General features: G+C 40.4%; 1 protein-coding gene across 1 annotated transcript in view; it reads right to left on the reverse strand.

The window, feature by feature from the left end:
* Nucleotides 1–6418, reverse strand: part of CFAP20DC (CFAP20 domain containing) — a 506982-nt gene extending 500564 nt beyond the window's left edge. The window contains exons 1-3 of the mRNA XM_042780469.1: nucleotides 6398–6418; nucleotides 3690–3779; nucleotides 412–505 (exon numbers count right to left, since the gene is read on the reverse strand). Of these exons, the coding sequence (XP_042636403.1) occupies nucleotides 412–505; nucleotides 3690–3779; nucleotides 6398–6418 (205 nt within the window). The remainder of the gene's footprint in view (nucleotides 1–411; nucleotides 506–3689; nucleotides 3780–6397) is intronic.
* Nucleotides 6419–11790: the final 5372 nt, after the last annotated feature.

Raw genomic sequence — 11790 nt, forward strand, 5'->3', positions numbered from 1 at the left:
TAAAAAAAAAAAAAAAAAAATCATCTATATGAGACCAGTCAACATTTACCCTAAAGCAAAGGTGAGAAGGTAAGGGGAGAGGTATAGGAAAGCTAGATTCATGGAACAAAACAACCAGAATAGAAATAAAAAAGAATGTGGTGAACAATGCAACCAATGTCACGGAATTATATAGAAATTGTTAAATGAGAACCTAATTTGCTGTGTATGCTTTCATCAAAAACAAACAAAAATATATTATTGAAAAAACAAAATTTTAATATAGTGCCTGACATATTAATTTTTTAAAAAATCATATCCCTTTGCATCAACAGATGCCAGTAAAAGTTATACCTAAGTATGCCTGTTTATGATACGCAACAGTACTTTAAGTATCAAATATTTAGTTTCAATATTAAAACTCTTACTTACGGATTTGTTTACTCTCCTTTGGTAATTGAATTTTGTTTGTTTGGCTGCTGCCTTCCAAAACAAACACAAAACTTTTAACTTCTTTATCAAATTCCTATAGAACAAAAATTAAAACAGTGATAAGTGAAGGATATTTTATGTTACTTATAAATTTAGAGCTCCAAAACCAAAGGAAAAAGTTCCATGTTGCAATTTCTTAAAGTCAGGCTCAAGCCCTGATACATTTCTTATCCTAAGACTTGCTGGGAACTGGAAATATCCACATGCTAAGCCACTTGGGCAAATCCCCTCTGATAAAGATGCCCTTCCTCCAACTTCAGGAAATTACTAACTCAGAGTTTCTGGAGTTTAATGACCCTTCCTCTCTTTTAATTTTTGTATTGGTCTTTAACACCATAGTACAGGAAACTAACCTATGCTGTATCCACTCTAGAAAGTCCTGGGTTTCAGGCCACGGCTCATACAGAATTAATCCTTGCCTTATTTTATCAGTGCTCTAAGTCTGAAATTCTATTTATCAAATTTACTTAAAATTAACATGAATTAAAACTTTATAGTTAAGGTTGCCTATAAAACTGAGATAAAAGAAAAAAAAATCCTCAGAATGAAAAACCTCCTATACTTATATTTCCCTCAAAGTGCTACTGTGAGTGGTTATTTATTTATTCAATCTTAGAGCAAATTCTCAATATTTGAGTATAAAGAAAAATTTTTCACATTAAAATAGTTCACAGATTCTCCTAGTCTTCAGAATTAGAGTTTTTGTGTATGTCAAAAAATGCATTGTAATGGCTGCTATGAATTAAAGATTGTTTAAACAAATTTATATTCTATCCTTCACAACAGCATCTCAATATATTTAAAATGAACATACATGCCCTTGTTGTTGTTGTTGTTGTTGGGTCCGTCGAGTAGGACCCAACTCACAGCAACCTCTCCTTGGGTTTCCAAGGCAGTATCACTACCGAAGTAGATTGCCCCATCTTCTTTTGAAGGAGTGGCTGGTATATTATTTATTTCATCTATACATAAGGAGCTCTGGTAGCATAGTGCCTAAGGCACTTGACTGCTAACCAGAAGGTTGGCTGTTCAAACCCACCGGCCACTCCTCAGAAGGAAGATGGGGCAATCTACTTCCGTAGTGATACTGCCTCGGAAACCCAAGGAGGGGTCACTATGAGTCGTGTCCGACTTGACGGCACATAACAACAATAACATATCTAAGTTGGGCATGTATTTAAAACCTTCCAATAGTTTACCACAATCTTCAACAGGGTCCATAAACACCTGTATAGACTAGGCGGCTCTCTCCATCTTCTACCATGCACCCTCCCTTACTTTCTGCATGTTGGCCTCAACAACCTTCTCTTCCTTCACCTGAAATGTTCTTCTTTCCACCAGCACCATCCTGTACCTAGTTCATTCTCAGAGCTCAAGTCATGTCCTCAGGGAAGCCTTTACTGATCTGCCTGCCTGTATACTCTCACCGAATGGTTTACCTCTAATTCAAACTGTGTAAATGTGGGCAAGTTGCTTACCCTCTCTGGGCCTATGCTTTGGATATCTCTAGTGCAGCTCTAACAGAAAATACCACAAATGGGTGGCTTCAACAGATTTGTTCTCCTACAGTTTTGGAGGCTAGAAGTCTGAGTTCAAAGTGCCTGCTCTAGGGGCTGGGCTAAAGCCCCTTGACCTTGAGCTTCAGCTCTGCCTCTTGCTCCCAGCCCAATGAAGGTGGAGGCATCTCTTAACTCAGGCAGCTGCTGGCTGCTGAGGATGGCAAACTCAAGATTGACAAATAAAAAGGCATACTCCTAAGATTATCAAACAACATGGCAGGCCACTAGTTCAAGTCCAGAAAAAGTCCCAAGACCAGCAGGACATCGCAAGCTGCTGAAAGAAGACTCGGCTACATGCAGGGTCCAAGCATGCCAAAAAGCTTTAAAGACCTTTCTCAAGACTTCTTATATACCAGAAGTAGACTACATCCCTAAGACTGCTACTCAACTGATCCAGTAGATTCCACCATGGAGTTGATTACCAGTCTCATCATGGGGAACAACTATATGCAGCTGCCAAGCCACTCAAAACCTGGCTCAGCCAAGGTGACACATAATCTTAACTACCGCAGCCTGTTTTCTCACCTAAAAGATGATGATAAAGGTACCTACCTCACATAGTTACTGTACATATTATACAACATACGTAAAGTACTTAAAGCTATGCTTTGCAAATTATAAGCACTCAATTAATAATAGCTTTAAAAAAACTATCCACAGACCAAGGTCCCCATAAAAGCATTCTTCTCTTGATTGTACAGGAGAGAAGGAAAAGAAAAGTTGGGGATGGATACAGGTTTTTAGATCTGGTGGAAGCTAGCTTAGATAGCCTCTTCCTAATGGCCTCTGTTTTCCCTTTGAAGTGGGGAGTGAGGTCTTCTGATGAATAAGGGAGGGCAGGCATGGGTTGAGAATGAAGATGGGGAAATGATGGCTGAAAAACTTAATGGAGAAATCATCACTTTGGAGATTAAGGGAACATAACAGGATTACTGAAGAACTGGAGAGCTGTCTGGTCCACTCAGGTATAGTTCAGTAGTACCAATCCGAGAGGTTGTAAATATTTTCTCCAAAGGTACTAAGTAGCCCAGACGCAGGTACAGAGAAGACAGATAACTGGGAATTCAAAAAAGGTTGGGGTTTCCCAGGTAGGCATGATGAAAGGACAAGGAGCAAGGACATTCAAGGTCTTGACAGGGAAGTGACTAAAATGATGGGTCTATGGCTTCAGATCTGGAGAGAAAGGAAAGTAAAGACAGTGAGAATAAATAAATAAATTAAATTAAATGCAGGGGAAAAGGAGAATGGTCAATGGCCCAAAGGTCCCAATGAATGAGACCTTTATTTGGTGGAAGTAATTAAGCAAGTAACCTTAAGAATCAAAGATTGGGGACCAAGAGAGATATCTCAATATGATAGTAATTTCAGAGGCCCTACAGTTTAGGATGGTAAGGTCCAGGGTAAGACAGTGGGAAAGGGTGCTGAACTAGAGTGGAACAGGTCACTAGAGATGAAGAAATCAAGAAATTCAGAAATCCAGGGTTTATAGAGATTTTCCCCATAGACACCAAAGTCCCTAAAACCATAGCAGGACTTTGAGTAAAAGGGTTTTGGAGGAAAAGAACAAAAGAAACAGTTCTGAAAACTGATCAAGCCCTTTTTGCTATAATCTTCACCCACTTTTCTTTCCAGGGTTTCTGGGGCTCTGTTAACACTTACTTTCCAAATCACAGATGGACTGCCCAGGATCTTCCATTTTGCTCCAGGGTTTTTTCCCTGAGCACTAAAGATTTCAACAAACGCACCTCCCTAGAAAACAAAAAAGAAAACACTTAAAGTGAAAGACAATGCGAAGGAGGGAATACTATCGAGTACACAGTCTATAACCAGTGATTCAGGCATTCTGTCAGTTAAGTAAATCTGGAGGAAACATTATCCATATTCTTACTTCTATTTTATACCTTGACTGTATCTAAGCCACAACTGTTCTGATTTGGGTCACCTTGGATTAATGGCTTAAAATATGTTTTTAAAGCATGATAAACATTAAATGATTTCTGATGTATATAAATTACAAATCTCACAAGTGTGGGAGTCATTTACTTGACATATATGGATCATGCTTACAGAACATTCTATTCAACCCACACAAAAGGGTTTAAGCTTAATTCTCAAGCCAGGCCAAGAAATTCTTATTATTTCTGGCCACAAACATTCTAGTCATGATGACCTGGGCTCTAATCCCAACTTCATCATTTATTTACTATCTGACCTTGGAGTTAATTCAACATCTTGATTCTTCATCTGTAAAACAGGATTGTTGGATTGCAGAGAACAGTGCATGTAAATAAATCATCAAGCACAATGCCTGGCACAGAGCAAGGGCTCAATAGTGCCAATGATGATTATTCAGACAAAGGACAAATTAAGTATTTTAGTAAAAAGGCTTGGGGAAGAATCTTGGAGCAGGGCAATTCTTATTTTGAGCATTCTTACAAGATCTCTTTATATATTTAATACACATTAATTTGAGGATCCATAAAAACTATACAAGAAAAAAAAAGAATCATTTCTATAGACATGCTACTTCTTCCCCATTATAAACCTGAGAACATGGAGGGACATACACTAACCAACACTAATTAAACACCTGAATGTCCATAAACTTGAAATAAAAAATGGGGACTTAAACAAGATCATCACTTCTGAGGAAAAGTGTCTTGTTTATTTCAAGAAACTGAGAATCTGAAATGAAGACTAAGATAACCTGATTTCTGTATGGATTTTCCAGCTTTCTAAATAATATAATCTTGCTTCTGAGTTTTAACAAGTAATCACTTGAAATTAAAGTATTTAATTTCTAATTCTACACAGTATTATGTGCAAACTGCATATGAGATAGAATTACTCTAACTTGCCAGGTCAGGTCGTATTTCACTGTGAATTTTAAATGTGAAGCAATTTTTAAACAAAAGAAAGAAAAATCCTTATACCTGGTGAGACAGCACCCTCCCCACCTCACCCACCTGTTCTTCTGATTTCCAAATTTCCCACAGTGGGCATATGATTTTTTTAACAATACACTTTACCTGTATCAAGTGAAGCAAACTCTTTAAAACTGTTCTAATTCACTTAATGATACAAAATAGGAAAGAAAAAAAAGACAATATTCTGAGGACACGCCTAAGTAGGCAAGTAGTGTTTGGTGAAAGTGCAAAAGCAACAAAGAGATAGAGACCAGTGGAGAAGGGTTTGGCATAGGGAAGTTCATCATAGCAGCAAGAATGAAATGGTAGACAGATTGTAAATAAAGAGAGACTGTAACCTCAAGTAGGGGTAAGGAGGGAAGCACAGGAGCAGACAGGATTAAGGAAGGTTAGGAAGAGAGACAACTCAAGGCAAGGAAAGCAGGTGACGCATTGAGACACACCAAAATACACAAGATAACTGATGCAGACTAGATCAGAATCACCTGGGTGAAGTTTTTTTTTTATAAAGGTAAATCAACTGATCTCACCTCTGGAGACTGATTCAGTAGATAGGGGGTGGAGTCAGAAAATGGGCATTTTTACAAGTACCCCCAAAAGATTCTAATGTACCCCAGTGTTTGAGAACCACTGACTTACACACACATAAACCAGTTCGGGGGAAAAAAACAAATAGTAGGTAGTCAAAGTGCTTATTTTCTTTCTTTTTTTAACTCATCAATCCTTTCGCTCATTTCCACTGTCTTCTAAACAGCTGAGGTACCCATGTGTGTCACTATTGACTACTTGAAGCACTTGTTAAGAATCTTATTTCTGGATCCTACTCAAAATTTTGATTCAGAGTATCTCAAAAAAAAATAAATAAATAAAAACCTCACTGCCGGGCAGTGGGATCCGACTCATAGCGACCCCTCTTCGGGTTTCTGAGGCGGTATCACTACTGCCCAACCTTCCTTCCGAGGGTTTGAACCGCCAACCTTCCTGTTAGCAGTGCCTTAGACACTAGCCACCAGAGCTCCCTCAGAATATCTCGGTAGGGTTTAATGTCTGCAGTTTAACCAAAATCGCAAGCAATTGAGAAGCACTAAGCTGGAGATTGAACATGCCAAACCATATACCTAAACCTCCCCCACGACCAGTCAATCCATTCCTTCCTTCTCGCTCCGAAAAAGACCTTATTTTGGGGGTGGGGTGTCAGATTTTCAACTGTCTTCACCCAAGGGAGCTCTGGTAGCATAGTGCCTAAGGCACTTGGCTGCTAACCAGAAGGCTGGCGGTTCAAACCCACCAGCCACTCCTCGGAAGGAAGATGGGACAATCTACTTCCTAGTGATACTGCCTCGGAAACCCAAGGAGGGGTCGCTATGAGTAGCGTCCGACTTGACGGCACATAACAAGAGGAAAAACTTATAGACAGGCTGGAGAGCTATTTCAGGTTACCTGGTACTCATTTTTGAACATTCCCGCCGGGGGCTCAGGGTTTGGGGGACACAGAGTTCAGGGCTTCCAGAGAGGAGCGTGACCCTGACGGATGGATAGCGGCAGACGGGAATCTCGGAGCTCTTCGACCAAAGAAATGCTTCGCGCTTATCCGCGACTCAGTCGGGCTCCTCTCAGCCCTCTGGCGCCTCGTCAGCTCCACCTCCGAACACCGACAAGAGCCATCGCCGCCCCAGCCCCCGGGGTTCCCAGGTCGCGGGGGGTGGGGGGTGGGGTGGGGGAGGGGGGAACTGCCTGGGAGGGACCTGGGTCTTCCCTAGGGAGCAGTTATGTGCTTAACCTACGTGACCAGGAGCTAGGCGCTGAGCCACGAACAACTGCCGGCTGGCCCAGAAAGATCTGCGCACTCCCGCAGCCTTACGGCCCCGCCCCTTTCCGGTCGGACTCGGGCTCCAGGAGACTCCACCGTTCCGGCCGCGCCCATTGGCTCCGGCGATGCACCTGGGAATTGCTCTGTGTGCGTTTTTCGCCAATTGGCACATGAAGTTACGCAGTGACGTAGGCGTTGCCCAGGCAACCGAGTGACTTTCTGAGGAAGGCTGACCATGCCAATCTCTGATTCAGGTCTTCTAAAGCAGCTAAACTTATCATTTAAGCGCAGTCCCAGAGGCTGGACTCTTCTGGAGAACCTGTCTTCGGTCTAGTCTGTACAGGTTGCTCAAGGACAGAGTGAGGTAATATTGGAACTCTCACATGACTTCTGGTTCGAAGGTTCCCAAACTTGGGTTTAATGAGTGTCTTCTAGCCCCTGTCACTGTTTCAAAAGGCCCAAGGAAGTGAGAGTATGTAGTTAAGACCAGTTCACACTTTAGAAAGGCAGGACTTTTTAATAACTACATATGATTTTTGAGTCAGACACTCTTTTAAATCACCCTGTTCAATTAATTTAGTTTTCCAGGTCAGGTAACATTCCCATGAGGTAGGTGTTATTGCTCTTTTATACTAAAGAGTTGTGGCTCAAAGAGGTTAAATGACTTGTGTAAAATCACATGGCTAATGTGATGGATGGAATTGTCTGACGTACACACACTTTGGTGAGTTAGGTCAATGTTGTTGTTATGTGCAATAGCATACAATTATTAATAACCAGAGACCACTCTTGGAGTCCCTGCTATAGGCCAAGTGGTTCACAGGTTCACAACCCTCTGAGGTAAGCGTTAGTGTCCTCCCAGTTGAGAATATTCAGTCTTAGGGTTCATTAGGAATTTAGTGAAGGATGCAATGTTGAGTTTCAGTTCTCACCAAAGCTAAAGCCTGATCTCATTCTACTTAACCACAAAGCCTGAAATGTTTGTTGTCACTAAAATTTGCCAAGTATTGTGGATCATGGAAAGTGTGTAAAAATGATTGATCTCTGGATTTGCTTTTTATCAGGGTTAGGAAGAACAGATAAAAAACAAACCAAAAACACTTTAATAGTAAATATGTACAAGATGGAGGTGAGGTGATTGCACAGCTTTAAGTTGCAGTACAATAACTAGAATCTTGGCTACCTGATTTCTAGACCAAGTTGAAGAACAATTTTTTTTTTTTTTGCAAGGTCCTGTGCTTGGGGGACTTGGAAATTATGGTCACTAGACATGGTCTCTGTCTCACAAGACTTGTTATCTGATGGGAACATTTATTTATTCACTGAAGAGATATTTCCTAAGAACAGGGCTTGATTACCAATAAGCATGGTGCAGTGTGCGCAACGCACTGTTATCCAGTTAGATCCAACTCATAAGTGACCCCTCTTTGGGTTTCCGAGGCAGTATCAATACGAAAGTAGATTGCCCAACCTTCCTTCCGAGGAGTGGCTGGTAGGTTTGAACTGCATTGTGAAAGCCATGTGAAATTGTTCACTACAAATTAGCAAGTTAGCACAAGTAAACTCTTGTTTACCTTGCTTACTGGCTACTCCATCCCTATCAGGGATTGTAAATTTGAAAAGAGGCTTTGATTCTGTAGGAAAATGTTGTGGGATTAGGAGAGAGACAGATGTCAGTCATGCCTAGAAGCAGAATTGTTGATATGGTGAAAAAAATGTCAAGTTGTTCACTACAAATTAGTAAATAAAAACAAGCCTGTGCTTACCTAGTTTACTGGATAATCTGACAGTGCCTAAGAGCATATGTTTCAGACACTGTGCTAGGAATTGGGTAATAGAATGAAGGCCTGCACCTTCATTGCTTATATAATAGTGATAAAGACAAACAAGTGAACAAATAGTTACAACTTGTGATATATTCCATGAATATAGTAATGGGGGATGATATTGGAAGGATGTATTAATTCCCTGTAGCTTTTGGTAACAAATTGCCACAAACAAAACTTACTCTTTCACAATTCTGAAAGCCAGAGATCCAAAATCAAGGTGCCAGCAGGGCAGCCTCTGGAGGCTCTAGGGGAGAATTCATTCTTTGCCTCTTTCAGCTTCTCGTGTCAGCATTCCTTGTCTTGTGGCTACGTTACTCTAATCTCAGACTCTGTGATCAAACTGCCTCCTCCTTTTCTGTGTGTATTCTCTCTGTTTCTCTTATAAGGAGTGGTGATGGCATTTAGGTACAACCTGCTGTATGTTGTTGTTGTTGTATGCCATTGAGTCGGACCCGATTTATAGCAGCCCCTCCTTGGGTTTCCGAGGCAGTATTACTACGAAAATAGATTGCCCAACCTTCCTTCAGAGGAGTGGCTGGTGGGTGTGAACCGCCAGCCTTCTGGTTAGCAGCCAAGTGCCTTAGGCACTATGCTACCAGAGCTCCTACCTGCTGTATAGTCCAAGGCAATATTCTTATCTCAAGGGTCTTAATTTAATCACACATGCAAAGAAACTTTTTTCAAATAAAGTAACATTCACAGGTTCCAAGGATTTGATATGAATATCTTAGGGGGGGGCATTTTTTGATCTACCACATAGGGTGACCTGTACTATAATACGAAGCAACTTTTGAGAAACACTATAAAAGAGGCACAGAGTACAATGAGCACACAAAAAGAATCTAGGAGAAATCTTTAGACCTTCAACAATCTACATAAAAACCAAACCAAACCCACTGGCATCAAGTAGATTCCAACTTATAGCGACCCCCATTGTATTTCCAAGGCAGTAAATCTTTACAGAAGTAGATTGCCCATCTTCCTTCTGCTGAGCAACTATCTATATACGTATCTGAAAAGCTTTTCATGAGCCCCATACAAAAAACCTAAACCCACTGCCATCAAGTTGATTTTGATTCATAGTGACCCTTTAGGACAGAGGAGTAGAATGGCCCCACAGGGTGTCCAAGGCTGTAAATCTGATTTTTCTTCAAATTTTTATTGTGATTTGGGTGAAAGTTTACAGAGCGAATTAGTTTTCCATTCAACAGTTCATACACATTTTGTTTTGATGATATCACATCTCCACAATGTGGGAACCCTCTTCCCACTTCCTTCCTCTGGTTACCTTTCTTTTTGTACCGTTTGTGCACCTTTTCATGTTCCGTTTTCCTTAGTAGTATTTGTGTCTCCACAGTCATCTTTCAATTTGTCCTACTTTGGTGGCTTGCATGTTGCTGTGAGACTGGAAGCTATTCCACTGGTATTTTAAATACCCATGGTGGACAGGTTTCAGCAGAGCTTCCAGACTAAGACAACTGGGAAGAAGGATGGAGCCATCTGCTTCTAAAGCATTAGCGACTGATAATCTTATGAATAGCAGTGAAATACTGATACATTACTAGAAAATGTTATGAGTAGCAATGAAGGAGTGTCTGATACAGTGCCAGAAGTTGAGCACCTCAGGTTGGAAGGCACTCAAAATACAACTGGGAAAGAGCTTCCTCCTCAAAGTAGAGTTGATCTGAATGACATGGATAGTGTAAAGCTTTAGGGTCCTTCATTTACTAATTTGGAGCACAACCTAAAATGGGAAGAAATAGCTACAAACATTTATTAATACTCTAAGTGGGGAATGTGTGAAGTATAAATGTAGCAAAAGTTGGAAGCTGTCAAAAATGTAATGGAACACATAAAGATCACTATCCTAGGCACTACTGAGCTGAAATGGACTGGTATTGGCCATTGGGAATCAGACAATTGCATAGTTTACTACTAAAACCAAAGATGAAGAAATTGAAGATTTTTACCAACTTCTGCAGTCTGAAATTGACCAAATGTAATTAAGATGTATTATTACTGGTGATTGGAAGGCAAAATTTTGAAACATAGAAGAGGCATCAGTCGTTGGAAAATATGGCTTTCATGATAGAAATGACACGGCAGATAACATGACAGAATTTTGCGAGGCCAACAACTATTCATTGCAAATACCTTTTTTCAACGACATAAATGGCTGCTTTACACACAGTCCTTGCCAGATGGAATACAGAGAAACCAAATCGACTTCATCTGTGGAAAAAGCAAATGAAGAAGCTCAATATCATCAACCAGAACAAGGCCAGGAGCTGACTGTGGAAGAGATCATTAATTGCTCATATGCAAATTCAAATTGAAGCTGAAGAAAATTAAAACAAGTCCTTGAGTCTCAAACTTTGAACTTGATTACATCCCACCTGAATTTAGAGACCATCTGAAGAATAAATTTTACATGTTGAACATTAGTGACTGAAGACCAGACAAGTTGTAGGATAGTATCAAGAACATCATACACGAAGAAAGCAAAACGTCATTGAAAAAACAGGAAAGAAAGAAAAGGCCAAAATGAATGTCAGAAGGGACTCAGAAACTTGCTCTTGAATGTTATATAGCAAAAGCAAGTAGAAGAAATGATGAAATAAAAGAGCTGAACAGAAGATGTCAAGGGGTGGCTCAAGAAGATAAATAAGTAAATAAAAATGCAATAAAGTACTGTAATGAAATGTGCAAAGTTCTGAAATTAGAAAACCAAAAGGGAAGAAAGCTGTAAGAACTAAAGAAAAAATTCAAGCCTTCAGTTGCAATATTGAAGGGTTCTGTGGGCAAAATATTGAGCAATGCAGGAAGCATCAAGAGAAGATGGAAAGAATATACAGAGTCACTATACCAAAAAGAACTGGTTGATGTTCAACCATTTCAAGAAGTAGCGTATGATCAGAAAACTCTGGTATTGAAGTAAGAAGTCCAGGCTGCACTGAAGACATTGACAAAGAACAAGGCTCCAGGAATCAATAGGAATACTGCAGTGTAGTAAATTACTTTGTGTGGCTTTTCCACCCATAAGTCTTTGTAAACTCCAAGGTGGGATTTGCTATGAGCAACTGAGGAGCTCCTGATTGCTGAAGGTGTCCACCTGGAGTATTTCTGTTGGGAGTGGCACAAAACAATGTTCTGGGAGGTGCCCACTCTCTCTCAGGTGCTTAGAGTTCTGATGC

This window comes from Orycteropus afer, unplaced genomic scaffold (assembly GCF_000298275.1).
Source record: "Orycteropus afer afer isolate SDZICR_OR568_19922 unplaced genomic scaffold, OryAfe1.0 scaffold00041, whole genome shotgun sequence".
Lineage (NCBI taxonomy): Eukaryota > Metazoa > Chordata > Mammalia > Tubulidentata > Orycteropodidae > Orycteropus > Orycteropus afer.